The sequence below is a fragment of the Columba livia genome, chromosome 2 (assembly GCF_036013475.1).
Source record: "Columba livia isolate bColLiv1 breed racing homer chromosome 2, bColLiv1.pat.W.v2, whole genome shotgun sequence".
In the NCBI taxonomy this organism is placed as follows: Eukaryota; Metazoa; Chordata; class Aves; order Columbiformes; family Columbidae; genus Columba; species Columba livia.
Window position 1 is genome coordinate 39,567,611 of NC_088603.1, and position 27,449 is coordinate 39,595,059.

The following is a 27,449-nucleotide window of genomic DNA, read 5'->3' on the forward strand; positions in this document are numbered from 1 at the left end:
TTTAGCTTGTGTAAAAGATAGAATGGCAACAGATTACTAGATATATGAAGAGCAAACTATATTCAATACAGGTATATTGCAGAAGTCATTAAAATTTTGAAACTTCAGTTAATTATGTTTGGCCTCACATTCCTTCCTCTAACAGTAAGTTTAATCTTTAGTGACTCACAAGAAGTTATACCAATATAATAGTCTTTATTTTTCTCTAAACTTAATGTTGTGCAAAGTTTATCATTACTTAAAAATGTGTCCTTTAGGAGCAATTTTGACAACATAATTATGAATCTGATGTTTATTAAACTGTTTATGAAACTTCTCCATCACGCCAATTTTTCTCAACAGAATTGTTGATGGGATTGAAGATGGAAATCATAATGAGGAAAGCCAAACCTTTGACTTCAGCTCTGATCAGTTTAGGCAGGACTCCCGGTTATCTCCTACGGCTGGAGGTGAGTTTTGCCTGGGAAAATCACTCTTTAGAGAAAACAGTTTTCATAACATAATCCCCTTTGTTCCTTTGATTCTCAGAAGTGGCATAAAGGGGTTTAACATATATCCATACTTTCAGTACCATTTCAGTACCACAATTAGAACTTCAAAAAAAAATATTAGAGTCCTGAAGGCTATTTATTGTTTTCCTCCTAACAATCATGATACATGTACTGTATTTTCGTGTATTAGATTTTACCAGCAGTATTGTAGGATCAGCCTGGAGCCTCATCCTCCCAAACCTTTGAGCGTGTAAGGTACTAAACACAAGGACAAAATTCAACATAAAAACATTCTGACACACACAAAAACTTCCATATGCAAACTTAGCTTTCAATTTTTGTTATTTATAGAAGCTGAGAAGTGTGGAAGTACCTAGATTTTCATGAGTGAAAACCTTTAATAGCAAGAGGTTTTAGGAAACCCTAAATGATTTACATCCTGAAAACATTTATAAAATAGCACCACAGAGGAACAGAGCATGTCCAAGTGGGAGGAGAAGAAAAAAACAATGAGAGAAAGACAGACACAGAGGGGGAGACCAGTGGACTCATGCCTCATGCTGAAGGGTAGACTCATGCTGAAGTGGCACAACTAGTGCAGCTCAGACTGTTTCAAATGTCTTCTCTTTTATGAAGAAGCTGTCCCCACCTTCTCTCTCATTTATATGCATTTGAATTACTTTCAGAGGCTGAAATTGGTGCTGCCGTGCTTGTTATCAAAGTAGAAGAGACCAAACAGCAGATCAACAGGCTTAATAATGAGGTAAAGAGCTTTTGTGGGGGTTGGAAGATATTAACAATGATTCAAGGAATGCTGTGGAAAACTCAGATAACTTGAGAATGTGATAAATGTGTGATTAACAAGTTTGCAGAACTGGATGGGGTTCCTACATTTAAGGCAGTTTGGGGTTAACTCTTTCGCACATTAATTTTCTGCGTGAAAGCTATATAGAAATTAGTGTTGTGCTAGAGCTAAAAGTAAGTTAGTTTAGCATAGTTACTGTATCTCATTTTCTTAGCATTTTTCCTCTTCTGTATGTGCATCTATTTCTCTCATTCTTTCCTCAAGTCCCATCTTCTAACTTTTCTTGTTTTGGTGAATGCTATGATTTTGGTGAATTTCCTTGAAAGAAATGTGAATCCAGTCATGTTCAGATTCACATCAAACATTGCAGATCACTTTACCTGTGCCTATTTAAAATGAAACAGAAGCTCATCCAGTCCTGCTTAAGCCATATGACCTGAGGAATACAGGGCCAATATTGTTCAGTGGTGCTTCGTATTCTTCCCTTCCAATAACTTCAAACATGTAATCTGCTATCAATCTGGCACTAAAGAGGAGGTGTTCTCTGGCTAAACTGTTTCACATTTCCAGCTACTGCAGTACTTTGGCTAACAAGGTGAAAGCATCAGACTTTAGCTCACAGTTGTACTGCAAGAGAAAAATATGTTCCTAGCATAATCTGTCTTTCAATATAAAGAAATCAGAGACAACCACACAGTTTCACTTCTTTTTTTGCTGATCTCTTTGGTTACCAGAAATGTCAAGTTTTATTTTCTTTTTCCTCTATATTGTGTACTATTAATCTAGTTATTCTTTATTTCCATATGTGAAGTATTTAGCTTGTAAACCTCTTTCCTTCTGAGTCAGGTTAACTTTGTCAGATAAATGTCCTAAGCTAAGAGTGCATGCATGGTTATTTAGTCACTATGTATGCATAACCTCATTTTTATGTCAAACTGTAGAGTTCAGACAAAAGTTCCATGCCCCATTGATGACAGTTTTTTATAAAGCTTGGTCAAAGAACTCAAAAATATCTCCAAGATATTCATTGACACCACTATTGTAATAGGAAATAATATTTCTTTCCAATGTAATACTTTTGAAACAGACAAGCCGTATTGATTCATCCCATTTGACTTTGAAGAGGACAGGTATTTCCAAAATACAAAGATGTATTATGTGGTTATCTGCTAGAGGCAATTGGAAAATACATCGTGACGGCAGATGTGCTAAGGCAGGCATCTTGAGGATTAACCAAATATTTCAACTGCAACAGCTCTGGGTTTGTCATTCTTTCCTAGTGAAAAGCAATAAATAAATGTTGGAGTAGAGCAGTATGTTAGAGAACAGTTAAAGAAACAAAAAAAATTTTTAAAAGCCACCACGATGAAGGTCATTTCCCTCATGCACAATCTTCATTTTTCCCTGATAACACCATATAAACAAAATGTTATGCAGCTTGCTTGTTCACACTATCATAAAAAAAAAGGAAATGTGAACACATGGTAAAACACTACAGTTTTCACACAGAGAAACAAAATACAAAATCCAGAGACAAATATTTCACTGTTCTGAATGTGGTTAACTCTTTAATTTTAAAATTGAGGAGGGGCATCAGTCCATTTTTTTAACGTAGTATTCTACCTGTGAGACTTCACTTGAAATAAGAGGTGCTTATCTCTTAAGACTCCTGCAATGTCTCCTCAGAGGTGGATTTGAACCACTAATTCTTGACTTAATAAGTCAACCATTAGATTGTCAGACAAAAAGAAGTCACATCAGAAGGTCTTTCTCTTCTTTCCACAGGAGTGTGACAGAAGTTGATTAATCTATAGCCTCTGTCTGTTAAGCAGGTATTAGGAGTCCTGTGAGTAAGAGGAAAAAAATTTCTGGAGGTTTAAAAACTGTTCAAGAAACTTGTGGAGTCTTGCTAGCTTACTAGGTGGGTAAGACAGAATTTGCTTTCATGCTGTGTAGCTGAGAGACAGGCACCAATGTGGAATGCTGAGTACTAAAACTGGAAGCCAAAAAAGGTTTGATAGGTTTAGACATCTTTGGGCAACATTTGATTTGATTTACATGTAGTCTTGCTAGTGATAAAATGACATTAATGATAGTGTAACCAGGAGATACAAATAACACAATAATGTTGAAAAATTCTGAGAGTAGTTGTACTTACTGTTTAGTCATAGCAGAAAAAGATACCTTTCTCTGATTACAGGACCTCCAAGAACTTACAGAAGATTATAGAGCTACGTGAGACTATGTGAAGGATTATGGAAAACCCTACACTCTGGAAATCACACCAGAGTTAGCCTAGGAACCTAAAGGAACATTTATATTAATCTTCACAGTATCTCCAAGATCAATTTACTCCATGCTGTATAGAGTACATTACATAGAATGCATCTACACTAATATAGACATGTCTAAGATGAAGACTGTTGTTGGTGTGTTGCAGTAGTTGGAAGGAGTATTCTCTGCTTTCCAAGATCATATTTTGTTTCCTGTCTAAAATTTCCCCTAGGAAAGAAAACAGCATTATGCATTCTGACTAAGCAAGGGTCTTAAACAGAAACATTTAAATACATTTAAATTGAGAGTTCTCAATTCAATGTGACAATGCATGGGCATACAATATGGACAAATATTAGATGAGAAAAAAAAAAAAAAAGGCATCAGGAGCAATTCTAAAAGGGTATAGATTTAGATTTCATAGGTAACACTCTGAGCTCAAATCGCAGAGACAGATGGGTATCCTCCAAGTCCTCCCATGGATCAAAATTTACATTGGAAAAACTTCATGACTATAAAGCTGCTTAATTGGTATTCTACATGTATTTGAATATGCCCCATCTGGAGTTTCTGAACTGACAGTACTGACTTGGTACTTACCCAGATGAGCCTGTGAGTAGCCTTGCTGGAATACGCTAGCTGTTTTCTGTTGTTACAGTAAGTTTTGAACAACACTAGTAAACCCAGTGCTTTCATCATTCCATCGCTCAATTATGACCATTAAAGGAAAATTATGATGCTGCAGGAAACAGTTAGCAGTAGTTTAAATACTGGCAGAGTTAGAAACAAATTCCTTTATTAAGACATGCAGTCCCCTCCTGAAAAAGAAAATATGAGAAAACAGGTCATAAGTAGCCAACAGCAGCAAACGCTACCATTAATACATTTTTTTGTGTAGTCTGTCAACAAATGCAAAAATAACTGCTTTCATAAAAGGCAATTGTGTTACAACAGTTCACTAGTTAGCTTAAAAACATTTCAGCTGTTTGTTGGGGGAACAAAGACATGCATCTTCCCATTCAGACAGTCAATACAGTCTGTTAGCAAAGCAAAACAAAGAGTTACCCCAGAGATAAATCTACAAAACAAGCTATAGGCAGCTTAGATATCTAGTGGAGCTCTTGGCAGTATTTTAAGCGTAACATTCACTACATAATACAAAGGAAAGTTCCTTTACCTAAGAATGAGACAAACAGAAGACAGAGCCTTGATTTCACTTCTCAGAGTTCGTTATGCATAAACTTTAGGACTAATGGATGCACAGACTTCCTCTAAGGAGGACAGGCTTCAAGGTGAGCACAGACACTTTATTAGCTAACATGAGAGAAACTTGAACACACCCCAGATTCCTCTTGTCTTGCTGCTTGGTTTGGCTACTCAGCTGATTACCCAGCTTCTTCATTGTTCTACCTAAACTCACTTCACATTTTGAGCCTGAATGAGATCAAAGCTGACAAAAGGGAATTTCCCTCTGTTTCAGCATTGTAAACTGGGGTGGAATAGGACTGCTTAATCTCCTACCCAATTTGCCCATTTTGCTTAGTCTAAATAATCACTGAATAAAAAAGGCATAACTTTCACTATAGTTCAGTGTGTGGCAGACAAGAGAGTTAAGGTTCAGGTTCTTGCTCCTGTAAAAACACAGTTATTCAAGCAACAGTTTCAAGATTAGGCGACTGAATACCTAAGAGCATGGCACATTTTCTGAGCTGGTGAAGGCTTGATTCAAAGACCTGTCCCAAATTAGGCAGAGAGGGAATTTAGGAATAGGTCTTCTGCTTTACAAGTATGCATCCTTCCTTTACAGACATCTGTACACCCAACCTGCTCTTTCCAATGCATTTGTCTGCAGATACTGATCAAACGAGCGCATCTAAACATTCAGATTTCTTTCAGAGGCACCATTTATTTGGTACAATCATACATAACTATTAAGGAGTCCAGAAGTAAAACCAGGAAAACACTAAGCAGATTTTCTGAGATATGCAGATGGCCATAAGTCTAAATTAAAGCACCCACCTATCACTCTGCCACTGTCAGTATCAAAATAGGCTTTTAGCTCTCTATCATTTGAGTGCAACTGTACAAAAAGAACATGGAAATACTTCTATTTTAATTCAAAGTGAAAGACCCAAATCTGAATTATTTAAAACATAGATCAATTAAAAATAAGAAGATACAAAAATTTTAGTCATTATTCTTCTCCTGTAATTTGCAGAGTGCACGTGTACACATTCTCCATTTGAATATACAGGTACAGTATTTCATGCTCAGATATACAGGACATCTTGTACAGTGCATGTAGATGAACTGAGATTACTTTTGCATGTCCCCTGTTTTTCCCAAATAAGACCCATGTCCAGTGCAGCCTAATTCAGCTTCAGAAATTGGGGGCTGATTTCATTCTTTGCCACATCAGTAGACCTCAGAATTACGGTACTAAAACAGTATAATGAACAGAGTACTCACATTTCTCCCATTCAACTGAAACACAAACGAACGTGACAAAATACAAATAGCATCAGATTCTGTACTGGAAAATTGCCTTCTATTTAGCTGCATGTTGGAGTGCTAAGTGCAAATTGAGCTATTTTTAATTTCAGGTTTTTTAGGTGCAAGTGTTTAAAATACTCTAAGCATTTGACACTTATTCAGAAGAGAGAAAATGCATTCATAGGGATATTTCACTTTTATCTAACAAAAGGAACAATCCTAGATAAATATGTTGATTTTTCAAATCACATAAAGAAATTTTATAAACAGATTATTTTAAGACATATTTCACATCCAGCTGCCAAAAATCAATCTCATTCTCCTCTCAGACCAGGAAAAAAAAGTTTGGTTGGTTGGTTTTTTTTAAGCAAAAAATAGTCCTTAATAATAAAAATGTATGGACATGATGAAAACAGTCATTCTATAATCAGTGCCAATAGAGAAAATTTGGTTAATCAGGCTTCCAGTTTTACATAGAGGATGAACTGCTGAAGTTCAATTTGCATTTTGAGAACTCAAATGAAGAACTCCCCTGACTTACAGTAATTAAAAACATGTTCTTTGTAGCAAGTTCATAACTATATTATCACATGAAATTATTTTGCAGGGTACTTCAATAATTCACTTCAGAAAACATCCTTCAATCAAGAAAATGTCTCCAAAAGTGAACTAATGACATTTATTGATGATTAATACTAATTAAGACTATACTATTCATTTTGGATTTAAACTATGTAAATTTAACACAAAAGTCAATACATGCAACCTAGTATCATTTGTGTTAAGAAATAGAAGCTTTGTAAACTTATAAGCACATATTTTGCTTTTATCACTGACATTCATATTTCCAAAGAACTCCTACCTTGTTGTTTTGTCTCTCTCTATGCTTTTGTACTTTGATGATCGTAGATTAGCCTTCCCAGCTATTTTTTTTCTTTTTTTTTTTAATGTTAGCTTAATAACTATTGTCAGATGAAGGTAACAGGAACAGCTGATGCTTTAAAGCTTAGGTTAATTTATTTTTTAAGCAGGACATATGGCACATACGTGGCATAAGTCCTATGTTAGGTGTCTCTGTCGAACTTTTCCTTGGTGGAAAGGCACCCTAAACAAAGAAATTAATGAAGAGAGGAAAGCATGCAGTGTAAAAATCAACTGGACACCAAAAGGTGACTTCATATTTGAATAAAAATTATTACTGTAGTGACAGATGATGATGACTATCCAGTTAACTCTTTAATAGGCCTTTCAAAACCTTCCTGCACTGAAAAGACCTATTTTCCCAACATCTACATGTAAATATCTGTTGATATGCAAGTTTACTGCTTTTTCTCTTATGCCTAGAAGATATAAGGAATAGCTGATTGCCTTCTCCTTCTAAAACAAACTTACACTGGAAACATACTGTTCCAGCAGATCTCAACAAACCAATTTCCTTCTGTCTTTCTTTGTCCCTTACGTTTTCTAGAACTCTTCATTGGTAACATTTTCTTTCAGATTGCCTTTGGTTAGATCTTTAAAGTCACTGACAAAGTACATGATTTCAAGCTGCATCCACCTAAGTAATTCCTAGTTAACAGGTCCTCCTTCTTGTGTCCAATTAAAAAAATGCTGTTGATATACTCTGGGAGCATGATTAATGTCTGCAAAGTGTGATTCAACAAAACTCCACAGACTTTTTTCTATAATACTCTGCATAGGAAGAATATTATACTTACATTCATGCCTCTGACATTTGCTTTTCAGATCTAATGTTTAACATTTATCTCCGTTGAATTTCATATTACTGATATTTAAAAGTGAATTCAAATTCCATTTAGTGATTAAAAATAAACATTAAATAAAAACATCAAGATAGGCTGCTAAAAAGAATGGCTTGAAATGTCCACAGATGACAGCAAACTGTTTATCATAAACCACTCCAATCACATATGAATCCAGCTCACAGTGATCACATCTTGGTCTTATTTTCTTAGTTGGTTTAGAAGAACATCATGGGGACAGTGATATTTGAGAACTCTTCTGACATTATATATATATATATATATTACACCTGCAGTTTCCTCTTATCTATTAAACAAGCTTTTCAGTTAAAAGAAGATAATTACATTGCTTTGCCATTATTTATCCTTGAGAAATGTATATTTCCTGTTCTCTTTCATGTATTCCTTTATGTGCTTATAGAACTTGTTTGCTTATTTCTCAGTTCTCATTTTGTTCATTCAAAAATACACTTGGTGGAAAAAAAAGGATCGGCAGCTAGTTAATCTGAGCCTTGAAAGACGTCTCATTATGACTGAAAGGCTCCTTAGTTTTTTAAAGCACCAGAACAGTAGAAGCAATGAAACACCAAGCAAGGGAACAGAGAAGCTGCCACATGCAGTGCAAGCCAGGGAGCTTCCTTGTGTTACCAAAATGCAACTTCCATTTCTCAATAAGCAAATATTCTACTTCGTTTCTTTGGCTGTTGAGAAAGAGTCATGGTAGGAAGATGTCTAGGTGAAGTTTGAATTGCAAAAGGGAGTAAAGCACAGAGAGGAAAAAATACCACTGTATTATGCTTCTTATCAGGAAAACAAAAAACAGGGGGGGGTATTGGGGTATTTTTTTTTTTTTAGGGTGTATAGGTTTATTCCAGATTTATCCAGGAACAGTGATGAGACATAAGCATTCTAGTAGAATATTTAACATTTAAAAAAAAAAATTAAATGCCAGAATATGCAATGAATAAAACAGAGAAACCTGTACAGCCAATACAATTTAAACAAGATAATAATCACCATCATCATGTTGCACTACATAGAACTTTTCCTCATTTTCATGGAAAGGTTTAAACACAATCACCTCCATTCCAACTTAACCACATGGAACACAGTATTCAAACTATGCAGCAGCTTCATGGTGGTAGTAAAGAAAAATACTCTTTCTATTGAAACTGTAAAAGTAATTTGAAAATGCAAAATACATTGACTGAAACTTATATTGTTCAGAGCATCAGAAAATATTGTTTAAGTCCATGAGGTTAAAAAAAAAAAAAAGCCCACACTACTTTTTAACCTATATTTTGAAAGGTATCCTATTTTCTTTTTTTTTTTTTTTATAAGAGAGTCTTCTAAAAAGGTACCAGTGCATTGCTAAATCTGTACAGACCCCAATTTCTATATCAGGAAAAACTGCAGTATCTTTACCAAGTCCTAGAAACTGTTAAGGCAGCTTTTAAAGTATATTTGGGATCTCACAGATCATTTTAAAGCTGTCTGCCTAGCACAGCAGGAACCATTTGTACAACTAGCTGTGTAGCCTAACAATAATCACTGAACTCCTGAAAAGATAATAGCCTTACCAGCATGCAAGGAATTTGTCCTTTTGCTCAGGAGAAAACTGTACTGCCTTCAATTTCTGTTTCATAGCCATAAAAATTCTTTTGCTTTCAATCTCTGTTCTTCAGCACTTTCTGGAGCACTGTGAAATTGTTAACATTATTGATAAAACCGTACCCTGTTACACCTGCTTATTTGCATCTGCCTAAGAATCTCTGTAAGGTGTAGAAAGGATAGCATAAACAGCATAATATTGATAGTAACAGTAACAGTATACTATGTAAGTATATAAGTGTAATAATTTAGAGCTAGATGGTAATTAATACTAGTACAGATATTGAAGATTTAATTGGGTAACATTAACAGTTTGCAAAATCCAGAAAAAGTTTTTTAAATTATCCAGAAAATTATATATTTGCTTTGCCTGCGTGTAGAGCAGTATTGGTCCAAATAGATGTCACTAAATGGTGGTCAATTTCTAATGAAGTTGGGCATAACTACTTTGGATCTTAAACTATCACACTGCTAGAAGCTATTAAAGTGTACATCAAAGGTGGGTTTTTCAGGTCAGTTCCCGTGCTTGTGTGAGAGCAAGCTCATGAGAAGACAGCACTCCAAGAGTTAGCTGACATATCAAAAATAGTATCTGGGCACTAGAGGACGTTGTATTTAAAAGAAATTCAGGACTGCCACGTGTATTGATGCTGAGATTTTTTGCTGTGTTGTCTTAATGAACTGGCAAAAGAAACACGTTAAAGAATAAACAAAACTTTAAAAAAGCCTGAGGTAATCAGAAATGGATAAAGCCAAATAAGATATTTTAAAGTTGCAGGTATTTTCACACAGTATTGATAGTTCAGGTCAGTTGCGTAGTCATAAGGTAACATCAATCTGCACAACTGCAGAAAGACCTGTAAAATGGAAGCAAGTTTGAAAATTCGGCACAGAAAACAAAGTTGTTTTGTCTGCTAGGAGCAGGGACCACTGATGATCCTAAAAAAAGCTGATGACCACTAGATCTATGTAGTCATAGGTTTGATTGTCCTTCTTTCCCCTTTCCTCCCAAAGAACCTTTTGAAGGTTTTGCAATGCCATCTCATAGTTCCTGATGGGACAGAGAAGTTCTTGCATGGCTGGTTGTGTAAGGAGACACAGTGTGTCTCCTTACAGTCTGACAGCACCAAGAACCTTCTCTGGCTACTCTAACACCACAGAAAGCCTGTTGACAAATCACTTTGTTAACTTATTTTAATGCCTCACATTAGCTGAAGTCCAAATGAGTTACCGGGCATTCAAAGCTTAATCTCAGCCGACAGAAGGAGATCCCATGGTTATTTTCTATGTAGTGTGACTTAATTAGGTAAACAAGGCAGAAAGAAAGAGAAGGTGGCGAAAGAGAAGCAGAGATTCTGTAACTTCTCATTCAAGACTCTCCTCCCTTTAAGCATTTTCCCTCCAGGGTAGTGTGATCATTACAGAACTATTAATATGAGAGGTTTGAACTCCTAGCTCAGAGAGGAACAAATAAATGTATAGGAGCTGTATTGGAGCTTCCTACTTTCCTTCTAACTCAGAATTTCTTTAAAATTATTGTGCCTGTAGTAACACAGTCAAACTTGGCCTGAAATGTCTTTTCAGGAGATTTCTTCAGAACTATTCTGTCAGAAAAACTGAAAATTGTATTTCTATTTCTGATTACTTTAAAATTAATCTGTGTAAGGTATCTAATTGATGGTGTCTTCAGAGCAAAGAAAGGCCCCTTGAATTAGCCTTTTTTGCTTTTTGACAGGAGGTTTATTCTTCTGAAGATAAATGTGCAGTCATGTCTTTTTTTCTGACTATTTTCACTAGCATCAGTATGATAAACTCTGTTTTAACAGTAATGACTAACAGTAATGACAGTGGTTTGGCCTAAAATAGATTGATTAGCTACCATGGAGACATAGTTCATTTCTATCTCTTGATAAGTTCATTTCTCTTCATTAAATATAGTTGACTGATCTTAACTTCCAACAAATTTTTCCTCAAGAAGGAAACAGGAAAGACAAACACATTTAAAATTGTGAGTGGGTCACTTTTAGTTTTGAATTCGGCTTTTCATTTCCCAAATTGTCCTTATAATCTCCTAACAAATGTCACCATTAATCTTAATATATATTAATTTACTTTAAAACACAAATTTGGAACCAACCAAACCAGCAGTTTTGGGGAGATTAAGACTTTGTGTAATTATTTTAATTAATTAGATGCTGTCAGTGATTTCAGCATTAAAAAAAAAAAAGCCTAAAAGGAAACAGGATTCTTCCTTTTTGCACACACAACAGAGTAATCTATGCTATGGATTACTATCTTAGTGTTATAATGCAATACCTGTCAAGCATAAACTTAACTACATGGAAGAAAACTGTTTCACAGGCTTTTTATATTGCTTAAATGTTTAGAGGTAACAAGTGGTTTTTTAGAGTTTGGGTATGGGTTTATTGTATTTTACTGTGAAGACAGCAAAATATTTCACTTGTGTATTTCTGTACAAGATACCACAAGAACTCATTTTGACATCATTCATCACTATAAAATTGGTTAATAAAAACAGTTTATGCATTGAGCTATTTAAGGATTGATCAATAAGATATTGATGTCATATTGCCACTGGAAATCATCTCAGTTCTGACCCTAAGGCCATTCTTTATATACAGACTGTCATTTAAAAACAGGAGAACTATGCCTATGGTGTTTCCCCTCATACATTTTTATTGAATTGTTTGATTATTTCGATATGTCACAGGAAGTGTAACATGTAGCTGTGATAAGGCAGATGGATGGACCATTTCCCAGGCATATATTAGTAGAGTATGTTTCTTTAAAGTAAAGACACTGTGCCACAGATGAAAGCTGATATTTTTAGAAGGAGAAAAGGTACATATGTGTGTATTTCAAGCATAACTACACAAAGAAATACTGTGATATTTTGCCCTTCCATAACAGGTGACAACTTTAACTCAAGAAGTCTCACAATTAAGTAAGGATATGAAGAATGTGTTGCACCTTCTGGAGAACCTGCTCACATCCCAGAAGCCTCCCGGGTTCTGTGCTGTGCATGGTATATCTCAAAGCCCTACCCTGGAAAGCCTGCAGTCTCGAATGGCTTGGACTACACATCAACCTTGCACACACATGCAAGCTGGCAACTTTACTTACACCAAAGCACAACTTTGCCACGGCAACACATTATGTGACATTTGGAATACGGATCTGTCCTCTGTGGGCAGTAGTCCCCAAAGAACCGAACCCAACCCACAAAATTCTATAGATGGTGAATTTTACTATACACCAGGCCTTCACAATTCCCTCTCCCAGAATCAGGTAATTCAGAGAGACAATTCACAGTTTTTAAGATGCACCTCTCCCCATTCAGACACTACCTTGACTCCTCTTCAGTCTATTTCAGCAACTCTTTCTTCTTCAGTATGCTCTTCATCAGAGACATCATTACACCTCGTGCTCCCCAGCAGGTCTGAGGAAGGTAGCTTCAGCCAAGGAGCAATCAGCTCATTAAGCCTGGAGAACTTGCCGGTATCATGGGACCCGGAAGGAACAGCGGGAGTAGTTTCTGCACAGACCCCAGATTTCCCGATAGACATTGTGACAAGCACAAGGGATGTTAAAGATAAAGATTACCGAGCCATAGACGTCTAATGAGAAACAGTGAAATGATACTCAAAGCACGTTCCACAGCTGTCAGTTTTAAACTCAGAGAGTACTGCGTGACTGCTTCATTTGACCTTTTCTCTGGCAATCATGGAGACTTACAAACATGAAAACTCAGATTTCTAGAGGAAGGTATATAGAAAAGGCGCCAGTTAATATTATAGGAAAAAAAAATTTCTAGATTCTAAAAGCATGATGAAAAGCATTTTGTATACAGATACATCTTATTGTTCTATTTGGCAGACTCTTGTGATAGTCCAAAGACCCTGGGGGTCAGAGCAGCTGGAAGCCTAGGACAAAAGAACTGTCATGGGTGGCTTTTGTTCATCAAAGCAAAGGTTTTCCCTGAGTGTCTGACTGTTGCTCTCAAACAGTATGTAAGGCACTGTTTGCTTCAGGTGATTGTGGGTCCTGCTGGTGTGTTTGTCAGTTCTGTGAAGGCAAAGGGACAATTATCGCTGCATGTCATCTAGACAATCAACCAAATAGAGCTGGTAGAGAGTGGTTAGTTGTTGCACGTTATTTGTCATGTAAATGGAACCTCTTAATTTATCTAAAAATGCTATTTTTATATACTTGGTATGAAACATGTACTTAAAAATTATTTAAAATATTTATAAGGAGAATAAGAGTTTGTTTTCATTTTGGCAAAAGCTTGCAGTTTTAACAAGAAGTGCACTACCATCATGTATTAGATCAAATACTATTTATTGTTAAGATATTATGTAGTTTACAAATTTATTCCCTTTTATGTGCATGTAATTTGCAATGAATGTATTCATGCTGGTGGAATACAAATAAATTAAGGTATTATTTTATTAAAAAAAAATAAAACAGCTGGAATGTTGAATCCTATACTAAGTCAGCTATTACTACTTTGAAAGTGAAATGTTATACTGACAACATTAAGTACCCTTGGTTTATGTCTAAGTATGGTAGTACTATTGATAAGAGCAAGTCAACATTTTACTACACAATCCCTGTTTTGGGATTTTGTATCTTGACAAGAAAATTAAGAAGGATGAAAACCATTGAGCAAATTGAGGAATATTAAAAGAGAAAATTACAATGGTTTAGTCAGAATCAAAGAAATTAATTTAAATTTATTTGTCTGATGATTTTTGCTTACATATGTAAAAACTAGCTTTGACCTTTGGTCAAAAAAAAAAAAAAAACAAAACACAGACTACAGGTTTAGCAAATTATTTAATTAAGAATATGATTTAATGACCAAAGCAAATTTTAAGGGTCTTTTTTCAGTATTTAATGTATTAGAAACTTATACTGCTACTGTGCAATCAGAGCTATGGATTTGCATTGGAATTTTGATTTGTATGTTTAAAGATTCATAGTATGCATCACATTTGCATGTCCTTTAGTAAGATTTCTGAAAAGAAAAACATGTTTACAAGCCAAAATAAATGGTCTAAAATGGAGAAGTAAATTAAGTTATTTAATAATTCATGCAAGCTGATGATATTTATCAAATTAACTTTTTTACAGAGAACAGATTTATGTTTAACTTCCTTAAGAGTTATTTTTTCTGAAAACTTCAAAGACTAAGTTCATTGTTAACATTTGGATGTGCATGGGAGCACAAATCCCAGCTGATACTCTGTGCCCAACTTACATCCTTTCACATCCTTTCTCCCACTGGTACAAATTAAGGACAAAGTCTCATCCCTCATTTTAAGCTGCCTGAATTTTGTCAGTGTCTAAACTTCAACAGGAGTGTTCATATACAAGGTTACTTACTTCCCCTCTCTTCCAGTTTATATTTAGCTTATGGTTGAGTAGAGAAGTGCTGATTAAATAAGGAATAACCCAGAAATTAAAAAAAAAATAATAAAAAAAAAATATCAATAACAAACACTAGCAAATGCAGGCCTATGCTATTTTTAGCAACCTTCCATCGCCCACCCCACTTCAGCTGCTTGCCCCCACACCCAAGGCAGCCCCACTTGCCAGAAGTCAGGAGCTGCATAATGTAGGCTGGTGGGAATGAGTTCCTGACAGAGCAGCCAAAAGCTTGGTGGCCTGACTCTCCACTGCTACCTTCTTCATGCCACACAAGGTAACCTGCCCTCAAACTATTGCATTAATGAAATACACAGGCCAATCTAAGATCATTGTATCCCAGCCTTCAACTGGGACTGCACAAATACACTATCTGTCTACTGTGCCTAGTTCCCAATATAATTTAATAATTTCCCCTATGTATATAAATTGGGAGCATGTTTTCTTTCTCATTTTATAAGCAATACATAAATAATTATGTATATGCTTTAAAGTTTTGGCATTGTTTTTTCTTTTGCAGTATAAACACTGGTTTCATGAGATTAAAAATGAATGTTTTGTTCTGGAATTTGTGTGTTAGTTCTATATAAGAGTATAAAAATGCCAGTGGAAACAAAAAGCCACTCTTCAGAAACAGCCATAGATTTACTGTTGTACAATTAATTATTGAATAAAAAAATGCATGTGTAGCAATTGAGAAGAAATAACACCAAGGTATCTCTCCTAAGTAGTTTCTGCAAGTGTCAAATATGTCCTAAACAAAGTGGCAAACACTATGCATTTGTATTGGTTATAGTGTCAAAGAACATCCATAGCCATTACCAGGATTGTAGAGTGTCTGTAAGATGGACATCGCACAGGTGAGCATGCTGCCTCCCAGGAAAAAGCTCAAGGAACTTAGAACAGGACAAGAGTTAATTCCAGGCCAAACTCAGGTAAGGAAAGGGGAAGGTCAGCAAAATAGAAATCTGGATTTGAAGAGTGGTTCTATTTTAAACTCTCTGACACAATTATGTTATGAAAACCTCAGGAAAAGAGTCTCTCAAGCACCTTCGCTGGAAAGTATCTAGCAAGAGATGCAACTGATTTCAGTTTTGCAGGCAAAATGACAATTTATAGGAACAAATGGGAAGGCACATATGTTTGGAACAGAACAGTAATTTCCAAACAAGATTTCCATGAGCAGAATAGTTCTACGTACAGAGTGGCCATTGAGGATTTTTGGGTTTAAAGCAACAACCACTGTAAAACTCAGGCATTACCCTGAAAATGTGTTCATTATGAACATCAGTGAAGCATCTCACACCTTGACATCCAGCAGCCCAGCTCAGTTTACTGTATTCTTTTTGCACTAAGCTTTACAAAAATAAAAAATAAAATTAACTTTTGTCTCAGGATTGTTCTTCCCATCTAATTCTGCATCAGTTTACTTCTTCAGTTTGATAGATTTTCTTACTTTCTTGTATTTTCCAACACAGATAGTTTCTCCTGTACAGTAACTGTAATCTCCGTTTATTTATTTTCCCTGTCTTTTTTTTTTTTCCTCATCCATTCTCTTTTATATCCCCTTTATATCATAAAACCAAATCATTTATTTCCTTCTTCCCTGGTCATTTCCCTATAAAGAAACATCCTAGGCATGCCACTAATGAACAAGATGGCTACAGAACCCAGTCATTAAGCAGGACAGCAGATTGTGTCTATGTCAAGATTCAGGTAGTAAACCACCAGTCTCTAATCAAAATCTCATGCACTGTTACCTACTCACAATGCTGAAGCTGCCTCCACTGACAATGGGAATAAAGGTGTTGAAGGAAAAATGAGAAAAAAAACCTAGGACCCCCCATTAATTTTCTCCTGTCGTCTTCTTTTATATGGTAACTACTAGATTCAATTTAAGAAACACAGCTTATCACAAATTCTGCAAATACTCCTAATTTTTTTACAAGTCATACCCAGTTCTTGTGATAACCTTGCTTTATCCCATTAGTTCATTATCTACCACAAATAATTCACTCTCTGATTAGTCTATCTGCTAACTGCACATGAGATTTCAAAACATTTTATTTTATGAAGTGATTTTGTAACACACTGTGTCAATAACCTCACCTGATAGTTTGTAAAAGATCCTGTGTTTTGCAAATTAAATGTTGTTCTCAGCATTTTCTGCATCTTCTTTTCTTAACCTAGAAGTACTGGCTTCCAACACCCCTCTAGATGGGACACATTGCAGATATTTAGTGCTCTTGGGCATACCACAGAAAGCGCACAGTCACTTTCCCATTTTCCAGAAAAATGCTTCTAACAATTTACCACAAGATTAAAAGAATTAAGCTATAGCTGGAAATTTGGGCAGCAATAGGGCAAACAACAAGAACAGTGAAAAGGCTGGTGCTTGGTTTCCTGGCTCTATCTCTTGACTTAGCAAGGGGAAGTTGCACAGCAGTCACCTGTTCCAGCAGCCTACATAGTATTGAGTCTTTACTCAGAAAATCAGATAAAATATCACAAGAGACCTAAGTCCATCTCCCTCAGTATCTATAAGTAGTCAAAACAGTCAAATCCTATAAAGAAAAATGCATAATTGCAAGGTTTTTAGATGATTACATGGACAAAATGAATTTTATCACTTCCAAAATGAGCATAAAAGTTATTTCATCATTCCCACACCAATCACTGACCTCCTCGGTACTGCATAGATTTTTCTTCCCAGGGTCCCTGCCTTTCTCTTACCATGCACAGTCAGTGGCAACAATGACAAGAAACAGCAATTTCCTGCTTCTAAAACACAAATAAATGCCACAGATCTGATCCTTTTGTTCAGAGACACTGGCTGATGAAAATAGATTTTTATTTTGTATATATGTTGATACCACAAGTCTCCCAAACTTCAGAAATCTCTCAAAGAACCAAGTTAATGAAGGTTAAAAATTGAAAGACTCATTTCAATCAGAACTCAAAACCTCTGAGTTGTGCAAGAGGAGAAGTGGTCCCTTTCTCTCCCAAGCTGTTTTAATGTTCAAGATTTAGTATATAAACTTACACTTACGTCTTGATGGTATGCTCTAAGTCTTTGCATTTATGTACAAGAGATTAACACCTGAATTTATTCTCTTTCCACAGCTCTTCAGAAACCTGTTAATTTTTGCCGTGGTAAATCTGAAGGTCTTACCCACAACAAAGAAACAGCCCAGTACAAAAGATACGTGGTAGAAAAAATGAATAGTAAACATCTTCAATAACACAGAACTATACAAATGATATAATAGTAAATGGCTGGTATTTATCTAACCATAGGATTAAAGGTGAACAAAACTGTTCTCACATGGAATAAATGCTTCCACTAACTGGCTTATGAGGAGCATTGAAAATAAACATGTTTCCTCAGTTTTTTAATTTTTTTATCCTAGATGTTATTAACCTCACATATTCAAAATACTCTGATAAGGTCCCTAAAAGTTACAGCTTCAGAGAACTATCTAAATTCATTCTTTTTTTAACTTGCCTTTGACTCGTTGCAGATGATTTCCCCAAGAAATATAAGGGCCAGAGCAGTGCAAAAGAGTTACTTAGCACCATCGTAAATTACAACTGTAGGAACTACTGCACTAAGGACATTCGGGCATCACAAAGAAGATGCTCAGCAACACACAAGACCAGAGTTTGCGCAGATGAATCCTAGGGCCCTAATAAACAATAGTGGAAGGATTAAGTAAATCAAAAAGTGGCAAAAGATTTCTCAGGGACACCTGCAAAGATCAAGATTTCTTTTAATTAAAAACTCACAATCCTTCACATTTAACAGTTGACACATCCTAAGGATTTAGGACAGTCGGTGCAATTTCTAAATGTATAGAAGTCCATCTTATCTGCACTTAAATTCAATATTTCATATGTAGTAGGTGACAGGATATGTATACATTCATCCTGACCTACATAGTGACTATTCTGATTACTTTAGGTATATTCTACCTCTGATCTCTTTGTGCAATTAAATGGACTAGTTAGTTCTTTGCTTGCCCTAGTAGAAAATAACTGTGTAGTTACTTCAAATCCACAGATTTGGAGAATTTTTTCTTCATGAGGCACCTTAAGCTTCCTTCAAGGAAAAAAAAAAAAAAAAAAAAAAAAAGAGGGGAAAAAAAAGTGTTAACCCCTCTATGTACAAACAATCAACTCCCACATACCAGTTTCTTTTTAACTCTGCAGAAACAGGACAAAAACAACAGCATCATGAGACAAACTGGAACCACAAGTCTCAATAGGCAGTAACTTTACAGATTAACTATGCCTTCTTAAAAGCCAGCATTGTCAATCATTTACTTCTTGAGTTTCCTTCCACAATATTGTAATTTAACACATATATCTTAGTGCTGCTGGATTTTTTCCATCCCTACACAGCAATGATCCACAGAATTACAGCTCACATTCTTAAAAGGAAAATTTCAGCATTATTTCAGTAACCATGCAAATGGCTGCTAAACCGATTCTTAAAGCCTCTAGTATGCGATAAATGTATGGGTTTCTTGTATTAAACTTGCATATAGGCAAGGAAAATTATAATGAGACAAATGAAAATATTTTTCTTCACTCTTACATCAGTCTGAAATTGTTTTCCAAAAGCAAATGGCAAAGTTCTTTTCTGCTCCTTTGTTTGCAACGAATCTAATAGATGTGGCGGGAAAAAGAAATAAATTAACACACGCATTTTCTGAATGCTACACAATAGCATTTGAAAATGTTACTGGGTCATGCTTTTGTGGGTTTAAAGAACAGCTATTGTGGGTTTAAAGAAATGTGATCACCCACTTATTTTTCAGTATAGAAAATTGCCAGTTTGCACTACAGATTATGCCGCAGAACCTCTGATGAATTTATATATACAGTGCACTAATAGCTACTGGCACTTCTACCATATCAGAGATAACTCAAATCTTCCTTATTCACCATCTCTCTAATAACAGGCAAAGGTTTTTTTAAAAAAAAAGAAAATTGCTGGTTAGTCTTTCATAAAACATTATACTTTTATTTCATGCTTTTTTAGGACTAAATTATCTTAATAAACGGCAGCAATATGAGACTTATAGAGCACCCAAGGGATGAAGCTGCCCATTTCTGATGCAAACCAGTAAGAAAACATAAGTATTCTTTGAACTGTTGGTAAGAACAGAGCCTTTCAGCAACCAGCTGTTATAAAAAGCTTGTTTCTATATAGTTACTTAATAGCAAAAAAAAAATAAAACAGGAGAATTGTAAAAACTCTCAGGGGCATTTAACAATATGCTCACTAGAGCCATAACACACAGTCTTTTGAAGCATTGGTGGCTCTTCACTTCAATAAGGAAATTGTATTGGAAAAGAAGTGGCATCCTAGGGAGCTTAGTTAAGAAATTATTCACATCATGGTAGAACCTGGAGTGCCCAAAAGAGTTCAGGGGTCTGTTGTATTCATCACAGTATATGGGGACAATATAAAGTTCAAAGAGCTTTCAACCTAACAAAACAACGAATAGCATAAAAAGGGAGAAAAAGGAGCATGAAAAATTTATCCAAGGTCTGGCAACGGCTTGCGGGGAGGCAGGAACAGAGTGTCTGGCTGCCTGGGCAGGGACCTGGCAGCACCAGGCAGGAGCAGCCTCCCTGCCTGCCCTGTGACTCTGCAGCGTGGGAGCAGCAGGCAAGAGAGCAGGGAACAGAGCCCCAGGAAGCAAAAGCTGTTTCCAAGCACTGACACTGAAGGATTCCCAGCATTATGCTTTGTACAAAAATAAGTTAACTACAAACAAGACATACAGGAGGGTTGTCTGTGGTCTGAGCTATACAGCACAGCATTTTCCCTAAGAGTGCTGAAGTTTCTGAGAGCAGGTGCTTGAAACATGCCAGCTGGTTTGATAATTTATCAGCCTTTTCATCTATGCAAGGTGGAAAAAAATGTAGCCTCTGAAGAACTTGAGTAAGCTTTGTATCACACCTGCAAGACTAATTTAGCAGGAGCAGCCTTTTTCCTTAACCTGTTATCAGGCATAAAAATCACATCTGGACAATAGATGTACGTTTTAGTGCCTGTGAGGATAAACTTCGCCTCAGTCAGGTATTGTCAGAGGCAAGAAGGCAACAGCGTGTTCTAGCAATACATAGTACACCTGCTGACTCTGCACATACAGCTGCCCAAGCCTCACTGCTGCTACAGTCAACCTTCCAAGCAATGGCAGTCAAGACCTTGAGAGACATTTTACATCCTGTACTTCTACTTCATCCACAGCTTTTCCCCCAGTCATTGTACAAGCAGGAACATGAAGACCCCAGGACCTATCTGAAACCAAAAACAATCCATAGCTTGGGAAATACTGTAGTCAGAATTTTAAAGACTGGGAAAAAAAGAAAAGAGTATGTCCAATGTTGCCTCAGAGCTTAACCTCCATATGAGTTCATGTACATCAAGGTACTCACCTGGATAAGGAAAAGCTGGGAAAGGGAGCAGGTTCCCTCCAGGTTCTTTATAGTTTTTACAGCCAATTTTAATGTCTACAATTTGAATAAATCCAATATTGTTTAATAATTCACTGTTTATCTATTTTGCTTGATGGTGATGAATAGGCTAATAGACTCAGAATTTATTGTGCAAATGAATGATGTTAATACTGCAGAACTTTTCTTTTAAAACATTGTCCTCTTTCTAGGAATATGGAGTTTAGATAATTTCTTTTTTATTTGAATAAAAACAAAGCCTCCTTTGTATTCATATTCCTTGTCAGGTTAGGTTCAACTAACTTCAGACTGTTGTATGCAAGTCCTTTCAGAATTCTATTTTCTGTCTAATTTAAGTTATCTACATGTGGTCAGTTGGTCCAAGGTTACCTTCTGCAATGCCCCTACTAAAAGTCTAAAATAGACCTGTCACAGGACCTCCCTCTTATTCTTTCAGAGACCTTTTGGTGATTAAATCTGTCAGCTGTCATCTCTCCATCATGTTTTTTGTCTGCCACTGTTAGTGGCATTTGTTGTCCAAACTATATTTGGGAAGTGAAAGTTTCCCACAATGAAACAGTTCCCAGTTCTCTCTCTCTGTATCACTAATAACAGCACTGAACTTTCCAGCTATGTCAAAGTTTAGCCTAGAGAGTTTACAACATGTTCCCAATATTTCTACGGTCCCTTGCCAGCTCTGAGTTTTGCAGAGTAGAAGAACATTTAATTTTTTTTGCAGTCATAAATGTCAGTGGCAGAAACAAATCTTTTTTTCCTTAACTACAGTTTTATTGTAGTCCTCTAGCCAGGCTATGACTTTCATCCAGCCTGAACTTTCCTGGTGAACTCTTAATATTGATGTGAATCTATTTTCACTTTCTACTCTCCTGCAATTGTTTGGTTTAAATCAGAATGTGGTGACTTAAAAATAACTTCTTTCCTCTCTGCAGGGACAGCTTCTCTGAACCTGAGTTTGTTTTGTTTTTTCTGGTGTAAGTTCTGTCATGTAAGTAACATCAACATAAAATAATTGGCTTAAGTGCAAAATAAAAGGATTTCATTGTCTTATTCAGAGCTTCAGACAAATATTAAAGCTACTGATCCACACAGAATGTAAATATATTATTTTTAAATTGGCCCCAAGAGAACACCAGTTTTATTATTTATTGTATGTATGTGAAGTGTCTGTTACAGACTTAATTTATGACACAGGTGCAAGGTAGCCTGGAACAAAGTGCTCTGCAAATAATGACTATGAAAAAGCCATGCATTTCTGTTTGCTATTGTTCTTATTAATAAATAAAGAAGCCCTCAGAACAGTGGAAAGCAGAACAAGTAGCACATCATGATTCATTGCTGGCTAAGAAACATTTAACAGGAAAAACCAATATAACAACCACCAAAGCCAGAGACTAACTGCAAGGGAGGGGAAAGAATCACCACCACCCAGGGAAGAGGAGTGTAAAATCCCAGTAGCTATAAAGCTCAACAGCAATCTGTGCGCATTATTCTGAAGCTGGGATGGATACAAGAGCTCTCTGTGACACAAGATGAACCTCAGGACTTAAGTTTTTAGGGCTGAATTCTTTTCCATTTAGCATTGGTAACAAAAAATTGGACAAGAACTCCAACATCCTTGTTTTCAGCTAATGACCCTCAGGAAAGCAATGATAGAAAACCAGGACCCACCTTAAGTTGCCTAATGGTTTAGGGTGCATTAGAATGCAACTACTTGAAAAGGATTCTTCCCCCCAGGTTGTCATTTTATTGATCTTGGATCCTCATCTTATTTTTCTGCACAAGTTCTGCTGTGTAAATATCACCACCATAGTGCAATGACCTAAATGTGAGACAGAATGTTTTTGTGGGCTTGCATAGTAATTACTCTTCTATTTTCATTTGAATTATGCCACTGTCTAGTAGTGGTCACCATAAAGAAAAATTATTGCTGGTGTTCAGCTATCATTTCATTTCAGAAAAATCCTATTTATAATCTATTTCTAGTATTTGTTTCTTTATTATTTTTGTTTAGTATTTTCAAATATCTGTAAGGCATATATTCCCCTTGAACAGGCACCAAGTCTATATGCTAAATCTATATTAAAGTGCTTTTTAGAAATCTTCATAGGAAAGTTTTTCTCCTGTCAAAAGCCCGACGTGCCTTAGTAAGAATGCCTACCACAAAACAGTGTGAGAATTAAAGAGACCTGTAGGCAACTTGGAGCTCCTCAGGAGGAATCCATGCCTATTAGAATATTTTCAAGCTTAATTCACATTCCAGTTTGTTAACTTACATTTTCCTAAAAGTAGTTTTGTGTGTTTTCTACATTTTCTCCTAAATCCTGAGTTATTCTGTTCCACACCTTCAGTGCATTTTTCTCCTTTGTGTTAGTTGTTGCCCATAAGAATAAAAGTTGCTTAACTGTACATTCTCCATCTCAAAGAGGGAACATCACTATCCATCAGCAGGCTTTATGGTTTCCATGTTAAAGCCTCTGCTTCCTATAATGAGAAAATTTTGACTTGTAATTATTTAGGCTGAAATAGTGTTGTAATTGATGTGCCTCAAAAATAGTTATAAACAACTTTCCAGAACACCAGAATCAGATTTCCACTCAAACTGGTGGGTTAAAAGTTGTACACTAATAACTTAAAGACAGATACAGCAATTTATTTTATGTAGTCATAAAATGTGAAGTTCTCACAAACTCACATTCTATAGAAGTATGCTGAGTACAGCTCACTGGGAATTATCAGGTGAAACAGATTTAACTGGAAAATTTGGAATTATTGAACCTGAAATACCTTCTAAAAATATCTAAGTTGCCATTTATGTTTAACAAAATATAAACAGCTCCCAGACAATTAGTCTTTGGACTTTACAAGTCTGCTTTTCCATGGCAGTCCTGGCTGTACAGAATAACACAGCTTTTCACCTTTGTGATACCAAACTGTGGGGGTTCTGGAAATTTGAACCCTAAACCTTAATTCTTAATCTCAAGGACTTTCTTAACTCAGTTTTGAAGTTTCAAAACCTATGTTGTATGTACATTATTAAATGCTTTCATTTCAAGTAACTAAACAAAAAAAGGTTTCAAAAAGCTTTAAAAAAAAATCTGCTGTGTGCTTCAGATACAGCTCAAACACCACCTCCCCAGGTTTCCCATAAAAAAGAATTCCAGGTTTGGACCACTGTAGGTCAGGTAACTTAATAACATGTAATTTATGATACTACCTCAACAAATTAATAAATGCATGGGTCCCTCTTTGTTATGCATTTTTTTGTTTGTTTTTTGAGCTGTTATTTTTCCAGTAGTAACCACTGCAGAACGACTGCAAAATACTTACCATCCTTGCCTGATCTGTTGTGAAAAGACCATTTTCTTCCTGCAAGTACTTTCAACTAGGTGGGTGTTTGAAGGTCAAGGAAGGACGTGTTCACTCTGTGAGTGAAGCCAGCCTGCACACCACAGATACCACTTTCCTATTAACTTCTGGTCCAAGCAGGAGAACGCATTTTTGTCTTTTACAAGAGTCATAACCAGCCCACTCTACAAGCAGCAACTTTTCTAGGATGCTTGAAATGTTTTATTAACCCATTGTCTTTGGAGGGACATTTTTATACCTGTTAGCTCTAAATGGAATACTTCACTCAGATGTCTGCCAATTAAGGCCTTATAATATGTAAGTAATCTCTCTTTCCTCTACACACATCGTCAACATGCTGCCAGAACAGATTTTTTCACATCATTCTGAAAAACTGTTTTCAGATACCTCTAGTACTTTGGGTGTTATTATCAATTTCATATTTTCTTTCCATCAATTATCCCTTGCCTTTTAATTCTGTAGCAATGTGCTATAGGGACAGCAACACAGATTTCCAACCTGCAGGCAGTTTTCTGCTTGTCTGTTTATACAATAAGTTTGCCATCAGGTGCAGTTCCCTGAGAAGCCTGAACTGTCACAGCAGAGTATTTGATTAGCTAAGGGAAGAACCAGATTCCACTCTTGGCAGATCCATAACAACAACAATAAAAAACTTTAGCCCTCTCACCTTTGTCCCTGAACTCTCTAGGGAAGCATTAAGCATCAAATGGAGAGAGCAGTCACTTGAATAGCTAATAAATGGCATTATAACTGGAATCTAAAATTTCCTGAGGTACTACTCACCACTACAGGTAAAATTAATGATTTACAATTTCTGACAAGAGAGAAGTGGCTTCCAAGTCTCCAGTGCTTTACCAAACATATAGCTGTGCTGTTAAGACAAGTTTCTTGCTGTTTCAACAGTTCCTTTCCATTCATTTTAAAATCAAGTGCTAAAGGCCTGAAAGCAAAACACCACACATCTACCCAAATGATAATTATTTTCAAACTTCCATTTTAGCAAAAATTGCAAAACTAATTCATTCTTGCTCAAAATGAGATAGTCCCCACACCAACACTGACATTGTCAGTGAACTTAAAACACATTTATTTATTTATTTCTGTCTTCTATGTACTTCTGCAATTGATGATGACTAAAATACATTTAAATGACAAATAATGCAAGATTAGAGTAAACTCTGCTTCTGGAAAGTTGAGCCGACCTAAGGAGAGAAAGGACTGGGGAAGGTGCAGGGGAAGGGGAAGATAATTCAAAGTGAAATCAAAACAAGCTGCTCAGCTGGAGCTGAAATTCTTTCCTACTTTCTTCTTATTCTCCTACCTATCTTCCGTCTACTCCATTTCACACCACACTCCATTTCACTCATGAAGGAGACAACCATCCCCCAAATTAAGTTTCCTCAGGAAGCCCATTAACAACTGAATCAAACTTCCATCAAATTATCTTGACTCAGACTCAACAGCTCCTTTCCCCACACAGCAGATTTTGTCATTGGGATGTGGATGTACCTGGATGTGAAGGACTTTATGCCCTGGGTTGTCTTTGGCTACCATTTTGATTTGCTTCCTAGAGAAAAGGTTTCTATTCAATTGTGATAATCTTTCAAAACAAGAGCCACAGGAGTAGGTAGCAAGCACCAGCAACAAACCTTTAGGGAGACACTTCCACTCCAAGAGGAGAGGTGAAATGAAAGCCAGGTGAGACTCAGTAAAGCAAACATTCATGAAGGAACGGGGCAGCAGAGCCAGTAATTGCAGGGAATGGCAAGAAACAGGCAGAAGCCCTGAAACAGGAATGGTCACAGCATAGTATTCTGCCTATTCTGCCAGGGAATGACAAGAGGTTTTGACAGTTTAAAAGTCCCCAGGATTTTTGACAGCTAACAGCATCACAGGACCTGACAGTAAGGCACAAATGAACTGTGTACATGCATAGTCTGTGACAATCCAAACCTCAAAAATCTTCCCTTTTATTAGAGCAGTTACATACGCTTTCAAAGAAGCAGCTGCACAGACAGGAAAAGTGACTTGCCGGTGATAGTTACCCCAAAGTGAAACCAGAAATGGGCATGAGATCTCTAGAGTCATGGGCCAGCTCCTGTCCAACAGCCCAAACTGACTCTCAAACTTTGCCAAGTACTTAACATACCAACTTGGCCTTACCCCACCTTGGTACCAGGTTACATCATGCATTTCATTGAGTGACTGGCTGGCCACCAACACCCACAGTCCACTCCCCTGTTAGTTTGTACAAGCCATGAAATTGCTCAAGAATTATGTGATCGGGCTGAAAAGTGCACCAGGTCACAGCACTGAGTGTCAGATGACGCTCAAGGTGGAGGCTGTGTCTCTATCAATACATAGATACCAGGAAAAAAAGTAGGAAAGCTACACAGTGATAAGAGCTGTTGAAATAAAACAAGTGTATTCAACAAGGTCCAATATAACTAGAGACAGGGATTTTTATTTTTTAATACCACAGAATTCGTAAGATGACAGCATCTTCCTTCATGGGGTATATGGGTTTGATGATTGGGATAGGAAAAGCATAAGCAGAAGCTTATATGAGTACTAGCTGAAGTGCAAAAACTGGTGACATCACATTTATTGAGTAAGCTCAAACTTTTTTCTTTTGTAAATGAAGACCAAGTTCATTAAAGTTATAAAGCCATCATTGAAGATTCTATTTCAGCCTAACAAACAGAT

At 36.3% G+C, this 27,449-nt stretch overlaps 1 protein-coding gene and 1 long non-coding RNA gene across 2 annotated transcripts in view; one reads left to right on the plus strand and one right to left on the minus strand.

Moving 5' to 3' along the window:
- The window catches only part of KCNH8 (potassium voltage-gated channel subfamily H member 8), a 189,875-nt gene extending 175,604 nt beyond the window's left edge, over nt 1-14,271 (plus strand). Inside the window, exons 14-16 of the mRNA XM_065051531.1 lie at nt 343-449; nt 1,178-1,254; nt 12,369-14,271. Of these exons, the coding sequence (XP_064907603.1) occupies nt 343-449; nt 1,178-1,254; nt 12,369-13,079 (895 nt within the window). The 3' untranslated portion in view covers nt 13,080-14,271. The remainder of the gene's footprint in view (nt 1-342; nt 450-1,177; nt 1,255-12,368) is intronic.
- Nucleotides 1-27,449, minus strand: part of LOC110360137 (uncharacterized) — a 92,126-nt gene that overhangs the window by 7,188 nt on the left and 57,489 nt on the right. Inside the window, exon 2 of the long non-coding RNA XR_010470113.1 lies at nt 4,171-4,388. This is a non-coding gene — a long non-coding RNA (uncharacterized LOC110360137). The remainder of the gene's footprint in view (nt 1-4,170; nt 4,389-27,449) is intronic.